The sequence below is a fragment of the Lagopus muta genome, chromosome 3 (assembly GCF_023343835.1).
Source record: "Lagopus muta isolate bLagMut1 chromosome 3, bLagMut1 primary, whole genome shotgun sequence".
NCBI lineage: Eukaryota > Metazoa > Chordata > Aves > Galliformes > Phasianidae > Lagopus > Lagopus muta.
This window is the reverse complement of record NC_064435.1, coordinates 40,721,205-40,741,383: the sequence shown is the minus strand read 5'-3', so window position 1 is coordinate 40,741,383 and position 20,179 is coordinate 40,721,205. Positions and strand designations below refer to the sequence as shown.

Below are 20,179 nucleotides of genomic sequence, written 5' to 3'. Positions count from 1 at the left end.
AGCCTTGAACACCTCCAGGGATGGGGCATCCACAACCTCTCTGGGCAGCCTGTTCCAGGACCTCACCACTCTCTCTGTAAAGAACTTCCCCTTGACATCCAACCCAAATCTTCCCTCCTTCAGCTTAAAACCATTTTCCCTTGTCCTGCTATTATCTACACTTTCAAAGAGTTGACTCCCCTCCTGTTTATAGGCTCCATTTAGGCTGCAATGAGGTCAATCCTCAGTCTTCTTTTTCTCCAGGCTGAACAAGCCCAGCTCCCTCAGCCTGTTTTCATAGGGAAGGCAAACATTTTAATAGTTTTTCTTCCTTTTGTTCCCAGAATCCCTTTCCTCCCATCGATATGACATACTTCGTGGGGTACCTGGGTTCAAATATTCAATACCAGCCCTCAGTCAAAATTCTCTGCAGTGATCACTAAACCTCTATTGTCCCAATATTCCGCTAATACTAAGAAAAAGGCATGCAGAGGAGTGGAGCAATTCCTTGAAACTACCTAGAAACTGAAAGCCATTTTTCAAGAGATGTGATTTTTGCTCAGTAAAACATGGCTGTCAGAAAATCCTGACTGCTTGGGAGTGTGGGCCTTGTCCAGTCAGAACTAGTTAAGGACTGGGCTGACGTGCCAAGATGTTTCACAAACACCACCAAAACGTCTGTCACAAGTCACAAGATTCTTTTTTTAATTTCCCCGGGACATAACAACCTGGCCTGGTTTCATGTATTATAGATGAATAGTGAATGCTTCACTATAAATCCTGGTGAGTTGTCTTCCAAAATATTTTTTTCTGCAACATTCTAAAATGTAAAATAATTATGATTTAATGCTTAGTATGATGTAGCTTCTACAGGGATGGAGAGGACTTTTATTAGGCTTTCTTGTGAATAACACAATCACTTAATAATTTTGCTTATTTGTTAGATTTTTGCTATAGTGACTTAACTGTCAGTCTTCGTTCTTCTAACCCTTTATTCATTGTCAGCTGTGGATAATCTGCTAGCCCACATGAGAGGGCAGGTTACATTCAAAGGAATTTACTTTGGTTTAGGGACATGTGCAAAATCTGAGCTAATTGCAGTGCAACTTTATACTTTAACTGCTTCTTATTAGCAGCTTAACAGATGTCTGTGACTTCACACTCTCATGTTCAGCAGGTGCTGGGAACCCAGAGGACTCAGTGAGGTGCAGGCTATTCTCTGTAAAGGACTTGTTAGAGCCAAGCTCCCGTGTTCCCTGCTCATGCCTTTGAAGATGCTGTAAAAAGGTGATGGTAAGGAGCTGTTGCCATTTGATGGATCTGTAGGCCCAGCACGTGACACATATTTATTTTTTGTACCCAGATCTAGGTCTAATTAGAGGAAGTGGCAATGTCAGCATCTATCAAGTATTAAAAGACTCAGAGTCAGTGGACTCTGACCCACTGACAGCCATACCTGTGAAGATGTTTCCATTGTAAGGCAGGGAAAGCAATAACAGAAAAGACAAAAAGATAAGAAACAGGGAAAATATAGAGGCTTAGTGAGGCACAGAATGACTTTCTGTAGTCTTTTTTGTACAGACAAAAGACTGTTTTATACTGTAAGTAATACAGATTTCCAGGAAAAATATTCTGATCCAGGCTTGGATCAGAAGTAGCGATCTCAATCTTTTGCATGCTCAGTGAATGAACAAACAGCTTTTAGTCCAACAAGATTTATACATTCTAGAAAGCACCTTTCAGTTTGCATTTAAAACTACTTCCTTAATTGAGGGATGGGTCTACTAGCAACAAAATGAGAGATCTTTCTGTGGGTTGATCTATAGGAGATTTCCTATATTAGGATTGCAGTGAAATGGTTTGTATGTTTGAATGTGCAGGCTGCTGAGCTGCATGTCCACCTATATGAATAGAACATGTGGAATTCTGTGTGTACCACTGCTGCTCTTCCAAGCTTACAGGGTGGAGATTACTGAAAGATGATGGAGGCCATAAGATTGTTCTGTTTTCAGTGTCTTCTTTGAAGAAAAATAGTGTAAAACATGTTTGTGTGACAGATATAAAAGGGCATTTATTCCCTTTTGGCAAGGACTGCCCAACTATGATCTTCATCTACCATCAGGCTACCAAGCACATACACTGGACAAACTTGTGGTGGTGCATAAAAAGCAGAAGGGAACAAAGAAGAGAGACAGGATATATTCAATGCCCAGGCAACTATAATAATCCAAATAAGAGAGTAAACACAGACGAGAGATTTCATGATGCCTTACTCTGAGAGACACTTGTTTTAATCCTCTTGTGGGTGCATACGATGCTTTTCCAAACTTTGTATTAGTTGGTAGGATAACGTAGTACTTTGAGCACAAAAATATACTTTGTTCTGTCTTCCTTTTATGCACATATTACCTCATCCTGAAGCCTCTGAGGTGAAAAGCACAGCGAAATGATAGCAAGGAAGGAGAAAAGAGGAAACCAGAGTGAATCAATGATTGCCCTCAGCTTTGAGAAGCTCTCATATTTGACATGTAACTGCATATATGCCATAGAGATTCAACTCTTATCCACACCTTCAAAATACACTCAGAAAGCAAAAATAAACTGCCAGAACATACTAAAGAAATAGTCTAGACCTCATTCCCTATGACGGATCATTGTACAACCAAGCTGGTATATATTTAGAGTATTTAGAGTAATCTCCAGGCAAAGGTACCTTCCCAGCTTCTCTACTGATTTTAAACAACTAATTAGCCAATAGCTAAAAGGAGATTGGAATCACATTGCATTTAGTTTGCTCTCATGCAAGTCCCTTTGAGTAGAGACTTGTCTGTTGATAGCTTAGCCTCTCACTTAAAAGTATTAAGTTCAACAGTGGTGTAAAAAATCAAAATTTAAAGGGAGTTCAGAAAGGAGTGGTGAAGATATTAGAGGTGTGGGGAGCATGCTTTCCTAAGAAAGGTTTGGATGATAAGATCAGTGATATCTTGTAAGAAATGTAGCTATAGTCAAAAAGATGCAGTAGGTAGGTTCACTATAGAGGGAGGTTTTCAGTCACATTTCAAGAAAATCAAAGGAGTTATCATCCAACAGCTCAGAACAGAATTCAATTTACATTGATAAATAGCTTGTGTATGTAAAGAAAGATTCTTCCAGAGTAATGAGGCAAAACTACTAATGGTAAATGTCTTGGAAGAATGCTACAACAGCACTCACAAAGCAGTCTCACAGGAAAAGCAGAGAAATTCAGCTGCCTGGGAAGTTTATGCTGCAACTGGACAGAGAGCTGGAAATCTGTGATAGAGCACTGTTTCAATTAGAGAGATGAGCCAGAAGAGCTTCTAGCCTTTCCCATCTTTGTGTTTTATGAGTACAGGTGTTACAGGCATGCAAAGTAGCATATCTTAATTGTCATCTCCAAATCAGACCAGTTCCACTTGTGTTTCGTTTAGCATACTGTATTTTGATGAAGTTTTCATCTGATTTCCCTTAAGGACAACAGTAGCATTTCCATTCATTCAAGAAGTCAATCTCTTATGCTATTTCATTTACTATGAGCATAGAGAATTTAAAGTGTGAATTAAAACAATGGCGAAGCCTTTATTACACGAGGTAAATAGCTGCAGGAAAGCAAACCTAGAACTTTGACAGTACAAATAGCTGTTGATTGCCAGAGCTTTACTTATACACTGCTAAACTTCACTCCGGGAAGAGAAAGCTGCACAAATTGCTGCTGGAGCCTAGGAACTTCAAAGTGACTAACATGGAAGTGCAAATCAATACAGTAACCACATGAAACTTTTCAAAGGTATTTGATGCCTTCATATGTTCATTTTGAAAAGTTACCTCGCAAATTCCCACTAATCCTATCTTTCCTGAACTCTCAAGCCACTTCCTGAAAATAAAATCTAACAAGTCCTAGTGAATTGTTCTTATAACACGGAGATTTTGCCAGGATGTTCTTGGAGGATATGAAAAGCTTCATCTGAGCTGACTTTGGAAAAAAGTTACAAAGCTGCTGTCATGCACCTACTGCCCAAGACCTTCCAGCACGGTCTTACTGGGGCAGTCTGCAGGTCTCTGCAGGACAGTCATTGCATGTGATCTTTCTCAAGAAATCTGCCCCTTGTGCATGTCCTACTGTAAACTTCTCATTCAAATGTTGGAATTCTGATTTTGCTATTTTCTGCTCCTGCATAACATACCACAGTGTTCTGGAATTTGTATGTACAATGTTTATTTGCTTTCTAGCTTTGTTAAAAGTTGAAAATGCTGCTATTGGCTTGTTGAAGTCATAATGTTTTTATGTATTTAGGATCCTGGAGTCACAGAATCATAGAATCATAGAATGGCCTGGGTTGAAAAGGACACCAGTGATCATGTAGTTTCAACCCCCTGCCGCAGGCAGGGTTCCCAACACTACACCAGGCTTCCCAGAGCCACATCCAGCCTGGAGTCCCTAGTCAAATCATCTGAACAACAGTATTTCTGATTTTTATTACTCAATAATTATTTCACATGATCTATAAGCTCATACACACTCATAATACATTCACTTGGCAGTTCTGCCATGTAAGATACTTCAGATATCTTTAGTCTTTCTGAAATGAATGTATATTGTACTGTGACCTGCACACCACGTTACAAGAGCTTTGTGCAAATATTGCTGACTTTAACGAACTTTTGGTGAGGGCCACATTTCCTAATGTCAGCATCTCAGGAAGAGTATTGTAATAAGACTGCTCTATTAGGATCTTTTCAACTGTTAAAATGCAACAAAAAATATTTAAGTGTTTGTGTTAAAACATATTTCACAGTGTTGTCATACTTACAAGTAATAAAAAAAATGTTTATACTGGTGACTCCACAAAAATGCTTTATAATGTTTTGAAGGTTTGAAAATAAAAATGGATATTTCTCTTTCTAATGTCGTGAACTAAGAATTCACAGCTGAAATTCACTTTCATCTTCACTTTGACCTGTAGAGACATTTACTTACATTATTCAATACCCTTGATAAATCAAACACGACCCCTTTATTTAATTAGAAGAAACAACAGAAGGCTTATTTAAAAATGTTTATTGTAAAAAAGTGGCTAGAAAAAAACCATAAATTTCACTTCACGCTTTCTTCAAGTTATCTATAGATGCTGCTATAGGCAACAATTCACTTTCATTCATAACACATTCAGTCATATAAAAATAAAAATATTTACATTATGTCCACATACTTTACAAAATCATCAATAAAAAAGGCACTTGGAGGGGTAATGCTGAAAATATTGCATTTCCTTTGTGCATTTAACAAAAAAAATAATTGTTAAACTCCCATGAGTCCCCTCTCTTGCACTTATTCCCGTTTTTAAAAAATAGCAAAGTTTAGAGGAACGATTCCATATTAGAAGATGGTCAGGCATGCACCAGGAATGTTTGAAGCTACAGTCTCCTTTTTTTTCTTTTCTTTTTTATATTTTTTTTTATAAAGGCACATGCGGTTAATTCGTGGCTTTAAGTTTTTCGTACATTCTCTTACACGTTTTCCTCTCTAAATTATCCCTCTTTAAAGCATTTTAGATCAATAGTGAAGGCCTTGGCTTTAATAAAATAAAACTTTTTTAAAAAAAAACAACACAGCAATGAATAATATTAAACATTTACTAAGGTAAACTTGGAATACTTTTTAAGGCACCTGAGATTAATGGTGTCTGGTAAAATTCACTTGGGTAGCATTTTTATCAAAAGTTCCATTAAAATACTGTTTCTTTGGTTGAAATGGCTTGGCAGGAATGTATTAGTAACTTTGCAGCCTTCCCTAAGCAAGAAAAGACTACATAGATTTGGCTTCATCTATAAAGAAAGCGGATAATGCTTCTTCCTTTAAATCTACTTGAAATGTCATGCATGGCATCTTTCCCCATACCTCAGCGTTCACACTTAAGAATGTGAATGTGTGACTAAACAGAACTACTTAAGGCTCCTTTCTACTGACATTCTAAGTTCTTCCACTACTTTGTTTGTTTGTTGGGTTTTTTTGGATGGTTTTTTTTTTTTGGTTTTTTTTTTGGGTTTTTTTTTTTTTGGCTGGAAAGTGGAAGAGAAAATGCCTTTGGATTTCCACTTATCATTTGGAACAGGAGTGGAGAAATGCATTGAGTCCAGGTAAACATTGACTGCATGACTCAGTGTGCTACACAGCAGCCAGATTCCTCATGTTTGTGCAGAAGAGACATTCTGGAGAAAGTTTTGGAGCAATTTTTGCACTGGTATTTCTTCACATCCGAGTGGGTCTGCAAATGAGCCCTCAGATTGGATCTGTCTGCAAAAGCCCTGTTGCAGTGAGGACAGGAAAATGGTTTCTCTCCTAAAAAGGAAACATCAAGCAAAAATACAATAAAGGGTTAAAAAAAGCTTAGGACAGGTAAAACTCACTGTTATCCTAAGAAAAAGAAAACAGACAGAAATGATTTATTATAGTCAAAAACATGTATAGCACAAAGTTAATCAGGTCACAGATACAACAGCTTTCAGCACTGTGGATTGCACTTGCAGAACTTAAGCTTTGCAGAATCTGCTAGTAAGTACAGTCTCTGAAGACAAGGTGCTGACACCTTCTGCACGTACAGGTGCAGGCAGTATTCCTAGGCTGGGCTCCTCCCAGTATTTTCACATATTTTCATAGAGTGTCTTTCTGCTTAGCTCTGTGTGAATGACTTGAAATGAGGGCTTTGGCTTAGAAGTGCCAAACAGCTGTACAGATGTTAAATTGTACCTAGTGTTATACTGAAAATCATGCTTTTGCCTCAACACACAAGAAATGCTTTGGTGATGAAGTGTTGCTAATTCTTGAGGACTTGAGAGAGTGCATGCAAAACTTGCCAATTGCTTAAGGGGTCAGAGATAAGCCTCTCATGCATTGCCTTTCTGCTTTACTATTTAAGAGTCAGCTGAAGCCTTCTGAACATTATCATTTTCCAAAGCCTGAAAGTTACCATAAAATCCTTATAGAAACACCTTCAGCTAGTGGAAAGAGGTTATCAGAACAGAATCTGTCCCACAGCTATCCTCCTCTCCCACCACTCCTCAAAAAGGGGAAAACTGGCCATTTAATGATACATTTAAAACTTCATGTATGCATCTCCTGGCTAGTCAAGAAACAGTGCTGTTTGTTCTACCGATGGAAAAAAATATCAGAAAGCAATAGCAACAGTCTGCAGCTCTTACCAGTGTGGGTTCTGATGTGCCCTTGAAGCAGCCAGGGTCTGGAGAAAGCCTTGCCGCAGATCTTGCAGACACAAGGTAGCGTGTGGGTCCTGATGTGCATCTTAAGTGCTCCCAGGCTGACATACTCCTTGTCACAGTACTTGCAGCTGAACGATTTCCTAGACTGAGCATCACAGTGCAGCTGCTTGTGTTTGGCCAACCCAGAGAAAGTGGAATAGGTCTTGTTGCATAAACTGCACTGAAACTTTTCAGCTTCGATGGCATGAGGGTCTGAAAGCTTGGACTGGATTCTCTCTTCTTCATCACTAATGGGACTTTCTGAACCGCTGTGATCTTTGGAGGAGGTGTCGGATGGTGGAGGTGGGCTGACTCTTCCCAAAGATGAGGGGTATCCAGAAAGTGGAGAGAGGTCATTGGGTAGAGGAGACGGTAGCAGCCCGGTTGTAGTCCACACAGTAATGGGGTTGTAAGCTACAGAGCTCAGGATCTCTGGCTGCGGTATGATAGGGACCGGGTAGCTTTCATACAGGTATGGGGATATAATCACTGGAGAAAGAAGAAAATTTTAAGGTAAGAGAACTGAAAAGTATTTTAAAAGGCAGCAAAATTAACATTTGGGGCATTAAAAAGTGCCTAAGTCAAACACTTGGAATGTCCATCTGCCTGTAAGGCGGATTAAGGAAATACGATTGGATACAAATATACTGATGGGTAAAGACAGTGCTGTGGAACAGATAAATTACAGCTTGAGAGTCTCCTCAAGGCAGCGTGCTGCTCCTAAATCTATGCAGCCTGATACAGTGCAGCAGTAAACTTCCTGCAGGATTTGTGCAGAAGTTTCAACTCCATTTCCAGCAGATGTAGAACAGGAAAACTCCAAATCCTCTTTTAATAACTGAGTTCAAGTGGATGAGCAAACTTCATGATTCATTCCGAGCAGCGCTGACATATTTGTCAGAACTCTCTCATTGTAAGCAAGGGGAAAAAAAGAGCTAGCGGGGAAGTGACCCCCTCCCATAGCCCGGGGAGCAATCCCACCCCTCCTCTCCACCTCCAAGCCACAAACGCGACCTCGGAAGCAACGCGGCGGCCGGAGATCTCCTTCTGTTACCTGTATGAGTGTCCAGTTCGCTGTAGTTTGGCTTCTTGGATGAATTGAAATGTTTCTTGACCAGGAAGGAGCGTGGCATTTTGAACGCAGGCTTTCTCCTTCTTGCAGAGTCTCCTTTCGGATCGGCGCAGCGGTGCAGCACACACGCACACTATCACTGCGAGCGCATCGGTCCCTATCGCATTGTCTGCTCCATGCACTCCGCTGTGTAGTGGCACTGCAGAGGCGCCTTGAAAAGTGCCGTAAATACCCGCAAGTCAGGTGCAGGGGGGAAGGGTTTTCTGCTCCTCCAATCACTTCTGGATGTTCTCAAGCACTTTTCCAAACAGGCTGTTTTTCTGGGAGGGCTGCTCGCAGGACGGACCCAATCCCCGCTCGGAGGCTTTGCTTCAGGTTTCAGCTCCTCCCGCTGGAGACAGCTGTGCACAGAGGAGCAGAGCAGCCTGGCGGAACGCGCTGCGCTGCTGCACAGCGGGTGCGCGGCGCTCCTCGGAATTTCAGTCTAGAAAAATGCCTTGGTCATAGTGCTTTAACAATAAAAGGTCAGTTTACTGATTCAGCTGAGTTCTCTTTTTTGCTTCCCGAATAAGTCACGTGCACTGAAACTTTTTCTTATCTTTTCTTATCTTTTTTTTTTTTTTTTTTTTTTTTTTTTCTCCTTTAAGAGTCTCTTTTCCAGATGTTTGATATCAGAATTACAATGGGACACACTGCCCGTTAAGGGCAGAAAGGGGGGGGGGGACATTGCAAGAGAGATGTTATCCGGCAAAGCGAGGCTTGGAGCAAGCTGTGCGCTGCTGTGGCTGGGAGCTGCCTTTGAAATCTGCACTCAGGAAATGGTGGGGACGAGCAGTTGTGCTCCCCACCCTGCCCCTTTCAGGCACAGGGGCCAGCGAGATGCTGGTGAGCCCAGGCTGAGGGAGTAGCCCGTGGAAACATTTCAGAGGGGGTGATAGGTTTGATATGTTGTACATATGCATACTGGTTCAGATAGGCTGTTCTTATGAAGGATACTTCCTTTTTTTTTTTCTTCTTTTTTTTCTTTTAACTTTAAAAATGTACAAAATGCAAAACTTCAACCTTTCCCTCCTTGGGAATTACTGTGTCACTTTTTTGCCTGTCCTCTTAGAGCACTGCTAAGGGAATTTTCCTAATTACTCAAAGTAGTTAAAAGATACACAGATAAGCAATCCCCCCAAATTACAGACTGAGTGATGTCTCTTAAATGCATTTCTCCATTAGTATGTTTAAGACCTCTTGATATCCTAAGAAGGTATAATCTTTATTATGTATTTCATTTAGGATGAAAGTTTCTCAAATGGGCCACAGAATGTTCTGGTTATCTAGATTGGTTCAGAGGAGGCATTTAGTCACACATATATATATGTATTTGTGTGTATATTAATTTTCAAATGTTTGCGTTTTGAAAATGTGGACAGCTGAGTGCTGGTGGATTTCTAACACGGACCACACTGATTGTCTCCCATTCTGCCCCCCCCCAGTGCTCTCCCCCCTTAGCTTTTAACTCCACCTGCCCGGGCACATATTGGTATGCTGTGCGGTGTGCCGCTAGGGCTGTGTCCTGTGTTTTACAGAGCCCACCCCAGCCCATTTTTTGCAGCAGGTGTTGGAACAGAGACATGAGGGAAAAAAAAAAAAAAGCCCCTCTGGTTCTGTTAAGACACGTCAGAACAAAGTGCTTTGTCAAGCTGCATGGCTTCTTAATCTCTGGGATGCCAGAACAAGTGCAGAGAAAGTTGGCCATTTTTAAGAACTGATTAAAAAGGTTCAGCTGTTCAGCGTCTCCCTTGTGTGTGGCAGTGGGAGTTGTCACATAGGCTTCCAGGCTGCAGGGAACACACCCAGGCTGGGGAAGAAGAGGGAAAGTGGCAACGAAAGGGACTTCCCGGTTACCTGCTCTGTAGCTGGGCTGAAGGGAGAAATGCAGCACTTCACAGCACAGAGAGCAAAACGGCTGCTTTCCTTCATTCTACAGAAACGATGAAATCCAAAGCATATTTTTGAAAGGGGCATTTGTGAAGCTGGTCCCCTCTCAGCTCTCTGTTCCCTTCCAGCTCTGGGAAAGCACTGCATTTCACGATGTGAGGCATTAGTCTTTATCTAAATAGTTTGCTACATGAGCTGTGATTCAGGCCTCAAGCTGCTTTAAGTCCCTGTGTTGAAATGAATGGAGCCGTGCAGATTTTCACTGGCTCGAGATCTGTTCCTTTGTATATTTGTTAAAAGCAAAGGGTCTGATTCACCAGTGAGGTACTCCCTCTCGGGGCATTTTCACCAGCATAACACCGGAGTGATGCAGTTCAAATTAATTGCACTTATATAAATCACAGAAGCGTAAGCAGTTAGCCCACTGGCTGAGCCAAGCTGATTGAAGGATGTTAGGAATTGGGTAGAAGGCATGTTATTACATGGTCCTGAAAGGATATTAGCAACACATACTGCCTGAGTGAGGTCTGCTGTCAAAAAAAAGGGAGAGTCTGCGTGAGGGGTAGGTGAGTCAGAGTAAACAGGTGCTCTGGGTGTTTACGGCAAATGTGGATGAGAGGGCACTCACAGGCGTGCAGCATCCATCCCAGAGCAAGAAAGGAAACACAAAAGTCAACCACAGAGGGTGGGAGAGTTCCCCTTGGCAGGAGAGAGGCAGGGATGGCAGACAGCAAAGATGTTCCTGCAGGGCCCTGTGCCAGTGGGCAAGGCCTTGTGCTCACCCCAAAGAGTCAGGCTGAGCACTTCTCCCCCAAGTGTTACAATTAACTGGTCTGTCACAGCTTCTGTAGGTCATCGCTTTGAAAGCTGGTGTGAAGCGTCCTGCTAATGCCACTGTGCTGCTAATTGCTGCTCTGTGAAGCAGGTGGGAAGCGACCCGCGCACATCCGTTGCCTGAAAGATTGGTATGTGCTTTGCGCCATAGAATGCTTAGGTCCAAAGTTTCAACCATGTAGCAGAAATTGCCTTTTGCTTGTTTATGTGTCTAAATAATAACCTGTGAGCCTCAGCTTCTGACAGCTCCATCAAACCCCTTTTTTGTCAGGCTGTCTGAGAAGGGCAAGTTTTGTTACACAGCTTTCTGGAAATGGAGTGCCAGAACTGCCTTTGTTATCAAAGAGGGAAGAAGGACCAAAACTAACTCACCAGCAACTCAGGTTTTCACATTAAAGAGTTCATGTCCTTATCATGCATCAATTATTAGCATGACCTTGGATCCAAAAATGGTAAATATCTGGATAAATCACAGCAAAATTCATTAAAAAAAAAAAAAAAAAAGAATACAAAATGAGTTATGATGGCTGTTCCCAGAGTATTATGTTTTTAAGACACTCTACTTCTGAGCACATTTTGCCTGGGCCTGCTGTGGAGCCCACTGAAGATTCAGAGGAGCCCCCAGAAGTACCTAGCCCAGTGGAGCATATCAAATGTACCTCAAGAGGGCTATTGGTGCGGGTGATGTCTTCATCTCAGGAGAGATAAAAGCAGAAATAACTCACAGTATAGGTATTTCAACTCTTAAGCCTCCTATAATTCAAAGGAAAGTAAGAAATGGTTTATATGGAGGAAAAAAAAAAAAAAAAGGAAGAAAAAGAGATCAGTTTTCAATAGCCAATTGAATGTGGAATATACCAGCTAAACTTCAACCTCGGTGTCATTTGGTATATCCTGGGAAAGTAAAGGAGTGGTGTAAATTTTGGAAGCAGTAAGGATTCAGTGGAGATAAAAGGTGAGGAGTACCTCAGATCTAATTAGGTTTGGATGGCTGAGAGGGATAAGGCTGAAATTAGCAGAGGAAAGCAATTAGGGAATAGTATTCCTTCATTGCCCTAACATATGCACGTAAATAAATGTTTTTGAAGCATATCTTTAGGAAACCTTTTCTTCCAAACCTTTTACTTCATTACTGCAAATTCTGACCTGAACTGTCAGCAGAAATGGCAGCAACTTCAGGTGGAATGGTGTGAAATCATACTGAGCTCTGGGCTTGTACAATTTAAGTTCAGTGATAGAAAAGAAAACTGGATTTTGGAAATTTTGCTTTTGAATTGAAGTTCAAATTCTTCAAATTTTGAAGGTTTCACACCTTCATATACAGGTTTACTGAAATCAGGTGTTTCAAGTCAGAGTTATCAAGTTCAGTTGTGTCATAGGATCTAAGCTTCTGAGATTCGGTGAGACTAAAAAAGAAGTTTGCGTTTAGGACATGCTATAAAGCTAAGTGTTCCTTTGTGTTTTGTTAATTCAGGTTCATAATTCCAGCTCAAGCCTATTTAAAAGACAATGATTGAACCACAAAAGTCTGATTCAGCCTGAACTTTCAAAGTTCTTGAAGTCAATAAGCTTTGAAGCAGGCGCCTTAGAGGTCTAAGCTCATCTGCAATGTTATTATTATTACTTTAATATATGTATAAATAGTACTTATTGTGAAGGAGCTTTCTTTATTAATAAGATACAAGACAGTCCCTTTTGGACCAGGTTGTTCAAATAAGGGTGGCTTGTGTGTGCTCTCCTTCATGCCTGTGGAACTTCACTGTCTGTAAAAGGGTTCAGGTTAGAGTCAGTGTAGCCCATCATGAAGGGACCTGGTTGTACTTCAGTTTTCCTACGTTGTTTCTACATGAAGATATTTTAACAATGGGCCAAATTCCCCTGTCATTCCCATCTGTAGTATCTCCTCTGCCTACAGCTGAACTGTTTCAGATCTGCTCAAGCAGATCTGAGATGTGACTTCAGTCGAATAAATACAACTCTGTTTGTGTGTGCATTACTACAGGTATTCATTTAAACAAGTGTGCTACATCCCCGCAAAAGCTATTACGCTTCTAAAAGCGATGCTTTCCGCGCCGCATTCCTTCAACCATCCAGCAGTATGCCGCTGTATTACCCTGCGAGGAGCGAAGAGGCGCAGCTCTGGGGCCGCACAGCGTTGCGCGGTGGGAAGGAGCCACCTGCTGGCGGGTCAGCGCTGTGCGGTGCGGCAGCCGCCGCGGGGCCGCGGGCGGGCGGACATCACCCCCCGGTGGATAGGAGAGGCGACTGACGAAGGCAGCAGGTCTATAATATATTGGTAGCTTTTGTTTTATTATTATTATTATTTTTTTCCTTTTGTGATTGTTGAACGTAATCCAGCGGGGTGCCCAGCTGGCCAACAAGGCCGATGGCATCCCAGCTTGTATGGCGTCCCAGCTTGTATCAGAAATAGTGCAGCCAGCAGGGGCAGGGAGGTAATCATTCCCCTGTACTCAGCTCTGGTGAAGCTACACCGTAAGTACCGTGTTCAGTTTTGGGCCCCTCACTACAAGAAGGACATAGAGACCCTGGAGCGTGTTCAAAGAAGGGCAGCGAAGCCGTGAGGGATCTGGAGCACAAGTCTGATGGGAAGCTGCTGAGGGAGCTGGGATTGTGCAGTCTGTAGAAGAGGAGGCTCAGGGGAGACCTTATTGCTCCCTGCAGTCACCTTAAATTAGGTTGTGGTGAGGTGGGGGTTGGCCTCTTTTCCCAGGTAACAGCAAAGGGATGAGAAATAATAGCCTCAAATTATGTCAGGGGAAGTTCAGTTTGCATATTAAGAAAAATTTCTTCTCTAAAAGAGTGGTGAGGCAGTGGCACAGGCTGCCCAGGGAGGTGGTGCAGTCACTGTCCCTGGAGGTGCTCAAGAACCATATGGATGTGGCACCGAGAGACATGGTGTGGTGGACATGGCACTGATGAGTCGACACAATGTTGATCTTAGAGGTCTTCTCCAATCTCAGTCATTCCACGATTCTGTGATTTTTGTTTTTTGCCTACATCAGACTGAGACTTAAAATCACATTTGAATCTTGCTCTGGGGATTGCATGTCTGTCTGTTTGTATGACAGAAGCACATTTTTTCATTATGTACACGAGTATATACATTTGTGTATCTACTTGTATTTATGCAAATTCTTACATATAACTGACAGTGCGTTTCAAATGCTGACATTTTAATCAAACATCCAACATTTGTGGGAGAAAAGTGTTCTATCCCTGTTTTACAAATTAGTAAACGAAGCATGAAGAGATTAAGACAGGCATTTTCAAAAGCTTAGTTTGTAGAAGTGTATTTTTAACTATACTTTGTGGTAGTCTCCTTTCCAATAGATTATCCTTCTCCCTCCAAAATCTAAACAAGGTGGTGCATCACTTGTTATTGCATTTCTTTTTTTTAAAAAAAAGCTGTTAGCAAAGAGTTACATAGAATATAATTTATGTAGCTATAGTATCATTTATATTGAGGACATGACCTTTGACCACAGCCCACTGCACACCATGGATTTTCAAATACAATCAAAATGCTTTCCTTTGTTTGTTATCTTCTTGTCCCTTTGCTCTATTTGGTGGATTTTTCCATCTATACATTATTCATACATCAGTTATGGTATTCATACCACATACATGTTGAAGTGGTATACATAGAGAGGTTGAAGTGTTCTTTTCTGCTCTTCCTACAGATGCCCATGGTCCTTTACAGTATGTTCTACCTCACCAATTGCACTATTTTGCTTTCTGATTGAGATAGTTACTGCCTCTCAGGAACTGAAAATATAAACCCTAAAATCATACATACTCAGCATTAGTTTGGATGGCTCAATATGAGTAGTTTCCCACCTTTTAGCTTGCTGTAAATGTCTATATGGTGCCTCTTCTTCTTGGTCACTCTTGCTCCATACATACATAATATTTAACTTTCTAAGTTTTCTTTCTTTAAAGTGCAGGAAGTTTCTTGTTTTCCAGTAGGCATTAGCTGTTCAATTCCCTTCCCTCCTCCCCCCTCCCCCACCTTTAGGTGTTGCAGGTGTAAGAAGTGAAATCAGTTATTGACATTCAGTTTCATATTGTGGCTGCCTGACAGACATGGTTGTGCCAGGATTCCATTAAGCAGCAAACTGTGTGTGAGGCAGTATATGGTGAGCTGGAGGACAGCAAAGTTATCTCCTCAATTTTTGAACCATCTATTCAGTACCAAAAATGTATGTGGCATATCTGCCACAAAAGTTAACATTCTGGAGTATCAGTGAGTATTTCTTCTTGTTTATTTATCAGTTGCACATCTGTTCGTCCAAAGAAGTCGAACTTTCCAAATGAATGTTCTTTTCTGTCTTATACAACTCTTTGTCATCTCTGTGTTGTGTGCTGGTAATAGGTGGGATATTTGTGCCCCCAAATTAACAGGTGTTGTCACTTCATAGAGCCACTATCCCTCTTTCAGTGTAAATTCATCAGTTTGCTATGAGATCAGTTTGCTATGTTGGATTTATTTCAGTGTTACTACTCTGGTTTATCCTAAAGCCTAAAGACTTTCTTTAACCTCTGCTGCTCATAATCTCAGTAAAGTTATAAGTCTGGTTCTCCAGCTGTATTGCCTATTCTTCTTTCCTTTCTTTAATGTTACATGTCACTTACACATAGGATCTTAGGTAAATGTTGTAGATGGCTATTCTTGTAATTTTTTGGGTTGCCCTTAAGAACTTGGTCTTTCCATTTTACAGAGTCTGTTTGGAAGTTCCAAGCCCCAGAGATTTCTGATAGTGAAGACCTGTGTTGTCCTGAGCTCCAGTTTCTTTGCATTCAGACTAGTACTCTGCTACTGGCTCTGTTAAGCTTGATAAAAACATCCTGCCCTATCTTCTCCTATCGCCTTATACAATAAACTTTGCCAGCTACAGGCCTGACATCTGAAAGTCCTGTTCTGTCTTTATCTGTTATCACTGGAATAGCTTTGAGGGTTGGCTGATGTCTGGAGACATTTGTTTCTGTAATGGTACCTGGCAAAAGGCACAGAACAAGTTGTCAGTGGCTGAGTGATTCAGCACGCCAGAACTCATTTTCAATATCACAATCAGTGACTTTTTTAGTTCCAGTAAATTCAAGCAGTATATCTTCAAGATTACCGAGTAGCAACTCCTTTGCAGTGCTCTGTTCCCTGATGGTAGGTTTCCCAAACATCTAAGACATTCCTGAAGGCTTTTCACCACTGGAAAAATGCTCAAGGTCACAAAACTGAAAAAGCACATCTGCCGACTCTGGTTTCTGTGAGCATGAGGATGTCAGGACTTTCTGCTCTCCCTAGTTTCTTCCTCAGCATCTCTACAAGGTCCGAAGGATCTCTGTGTTTCAGGTTTTGTACCAACTCTGGTGAGAGTCTGTGGCTGATTACAGCATGTATTGCAGGAGTTGGTCTTACAGTACGTCCCTGCTAGGCTGTTGCTTCTGGAGGGGGTCCAGAGTGACTACAACTTTTCCCTTTCATGTTGGGAACAGTCAGACATTGTTTTTCAACTGAAATGGTAGACCACTGAATCATGGAATATCCCAAGTGCAAGGAACTCAATCATTGAGTCCAACTGCTGGCTTCACAGTGTCTTGTAAACACTCTTTGAACTCTGACAGCTCAGGGCTGTGCCCACTGCCCTGGGCAGCCTGCTCCATGCCCACTGCCCTATGGTGCAGATCCTTTCCCTAACTCTCAGCTGCCCCTCCCTGACGCAGCTCCATGCCGTTCCCTCCAGTCCTGTCGCCATCACAGAGAGTGGAGCTCAGCGCTGCCCCTCCGCTCCCTGTAAGGAGCTGCAGCCACCATGAGTCCTCCCCTCAGCTCCTCTGCTCTGTGCTGAGCAAACCAAGGGACCTCAGACTCTCTTTCCACATCTCTCTTTCCAGGCCACTTACCACCTTCATAGCTCTCTTTTGAGTGCCCTCTTTTGTCCTTACTCTGCGGTACCCAAAACAGCGCAGTACTCAAAATTGCTTTCATAACATTCTCTGGTAATGGTATGGCCTTTGCCTCAACTCCGGTACATTACACATGATAGCAGCTTTTTTACCCCTGTGTTAACAACCCAAGTCTACCCATTGACATACTGCCAGCACTCAGCCACACTTCTTCACTCATTTGCCATGCTGCCTCTCAGTATTGGTGGGAGTCGTCTGCAGCTGTCTCTGCACATTGGCTAGATCTTGGTCTGTTACTGATCCCAAAGCCTAATTATAGCTATAGTAGAGTGATTGATATTTGGTTAAACTAAAGCTGCCTATTAGAAACCGTCATGAAAAGTGTTAAGCTATGTCTAGGCCTCCGTTGGGAGGATGTTGATACATAGAGGCCAGAACTGTGCTTGGGAACATGCTCAAAAGGGAGGGTACACACAGCTGTAAGCCTATACCTTGACTCTACTTCATCTAATAATTCAGGGATAGCTCATATTCCTGAAATTAGTCTGATTCTTTGTTAAAGGAAATATTTGCAAATACACTGAATAGCAATATTAAAACACAATATATTTTTTTCCCAAATGCCCCCTCTACACTCCTTCTGTGTTACCTGCGTTGTACTGCCTGTTTGCTCCTGATGTGTTTGTGTGGGGTTGGGGGAGAACACAAAAAAGTCTGAAGCTGAAACAGTTGTTTTATTCATCTGTCTCATGGCAAAGCAGAAAGATGAATGAATGAATTGTTGCATAACTCTTAGCTGAAATAACTAAGAAATGCTTTGTTGAAATACTGAAGATATACAAAGAAAATTTCCTTTTAAAAAAAAAAATCCAATTAAGACCATTTATAAACACAGAGCGTATAGAAGAGTAGCCTTCAAGGCTCTTAAGAAAATTTTGTTTTTGTGTTTATTTTTTTTAATTATGGTTTTGTTTTTTCATCAATTACTTTTAATAAATGAGTCAACATTTTTTTGGGTAGTAGTACTGCTCAAAATTACTCATTTCAAGCAGTTATCTATTTTGAAATTGCGTAATTCCTTTTTTCTTTCTGCTTGTGCTCATGCATAGTGTTCTGATGTGATGCTCAGGCTTCTCAGTGTCATGAACAGGCTGCAGAGGCTGCTCCTGTGGGAAGAGAAAGGTAACTTTGCCTGAAGTTTAACTTTGTGTCCCTGTCAGCAGTGACTGCCAAATCACCTACATTCCATGTGCTGATTTTTCTCGTTTGATCTCTTTTTCCTTATGGAATGAGCCAAGGTACTGAAAAATAAATGTATAATGACAATAAAACATCATGTAGGGGAGACCGAAAAAAGGAGGCAGATGTATTTGTGAGAAGAAAGAATGAGAAAACCATGTAAATGTCAGGTATCAATCTCAGAATATGAAAAGTCTTTTCAAACTGTGAAGTCTCTCAGGTGGCAGAGAAGCCTTTCAGTTCTTCACTGAGCTTGAAGTGACAGCATAGTGCTGCAGCAGCTGGTGGGACTATTTACCTTCTGAATTGCTGTAGGAGAACTCCTTGAGTTTCTTCATATTCTCGCTAAGAATATCAGTTGCTTTGCATTCTTTTTTTTTTTTTCTTTCTCTGACTAGTTATAATTCCAGCATCTTTATCGAGAATTTTCCATTCCTTCTCTACCCTATGTGTTCATAAACTTTTTATACATTCCTTGGTTCCTTTCTTTACTTTTCGTCTAAGATTTGTTGCAAGTTTTGTGCATGAAGATGATGTCAGATGAATGTGCAACATTGTGTTAATTACTAAAATTGGTCTCAAGTACTTAGATGACCTTCTTTTACCACAGAGCCAGATATTTCTGCAATGTAATGAGAGGAGAAGGCAGCAGGACAGTTTAGGTTTGTTTTGCAGATGCCTGGCAATAATGTTGGATGCATGCAGTATACGACTAAATCTGGCATTTCTGAGAAATATGGTGCATTCTTGTGCCAGCACAGCACAGCTGATCTGCACATGCACTGCAGAAATATCCAGGGTTGGCAGATGAATTGTGCAGTTTGTCCTTCACCAGCCTGGAGGTTACTGATAAAATCTAAAATCCTTACATTTCATACAGATAGAGCTGCTTTCTAAGCACAGAGGCTGTATTGAAAGGAGCACACATCATCTGATAGGCAGGGCTGAGAAGTCTGCTACCTCCATTTTAAAGATGGAGTACTGAGGCATAGGTGACCTAAAAAACACACACAAACCATTGAAGAAAAAAAAGAAAGCCAACAAACAAACTGTAGGATTGAAACAGGTCAATTGAGAACAAGATTGATTATGGAATAATCTTACATTCTCTCAACATTAATTTTCAGCCTTTGCTGAAGGAAGAAGACTCCATTAGCAGATCCTTGCTCTGTGAGCAAGAGGAAAGTAGCAATAGGCTGGTGAGGTGAGCAGTGTCTGGATAACACATTTTGCTGTGTTCTGCCATAGAATGACTTAATCAGGTTATGTCTCCAGTTACATACTGTGTCAGCTGAAGTTATACCTCATGTCTTGTTAAAATCTAGAGAAGTGAGCTACCTGGAGAATTTAAGTAGCATTTGAGAGGACATAATAATGCAAAAGATCAAGGGGATTCACTACTAAGAACCATCAGGGATGTTAACAGAATTATTAGAGAAGAAGAAAAAAATGAATCAATGATGAATTATCACGTAGTGTATCAGGTAAGTCAACACATTGTTGCAGTAATTAACTGTTCTAGCAGTATGGGCTGGCAATGTAATGAGAAAACAGCAGTGAACATGCACTAATTATATTTGCTTTCATATTTGACAGAAGCTGAACAGCTGTTTGGTGCAGTAGGTAAAATTAAGTGCACTAGTCAGTCAGGTCCAATTTTGAAGTGAATCCTTGATATCATTCTGTGATAAATGTGTAGGCTGAATGTTTATAGGTGTGATTCAGCTAAAATATTGTCACTCAGTCTTATTACCTCTTGCTGCCTTGATCACACCTTCTCTCTCTAAAAATGCATTTGTGTGTGTGAAGTAGCAGTGAGCAAAGCAGCTTCTGTTCTCGTTGCAGAATTTTCTTGTCAGATGTTCATTTGTGGGGAGTGGAAGGATAGAACAAGTTTTGTACTCTCCTTCAGAGAAAACAGCTGTTAGG

General features: G+C 41.3%; 1 protein-coding gene across 1 annotated transcript; it reads right to left on the bottom strand.

Annotated features, from left to right (window-relative positions):
- Nucleotides 1-5,039: 5,039 nt before the first annotated feature.
- SNAI2 (snail family transcriptional repressor 2) lies at nucleotides 5,040-8,643 on the bottom strand. The gene is made up of 3 exons (XM_048940098.1): nucleotides 8,309-8,643; nucleotides 7,198-7,743; nucleotides 5,040-6,337 (listed from the first exon to the last, which is right to left on the bottom strand). Exons 1-3 carry the CDS (start codon nucleotides 8,385-8,387, stop codon nucleotides 6,156-6,158), a joined length of 807 nt encoding a protein of 268 aa, XP_048796055.1. The 5' UTR covers nucleotides 8,388-8,643; the 3' UTR covers nucleotides 5,040-6,155.
- Nucleotides 8,644-20,179: the final 11,536 nt, after the last annotated feature.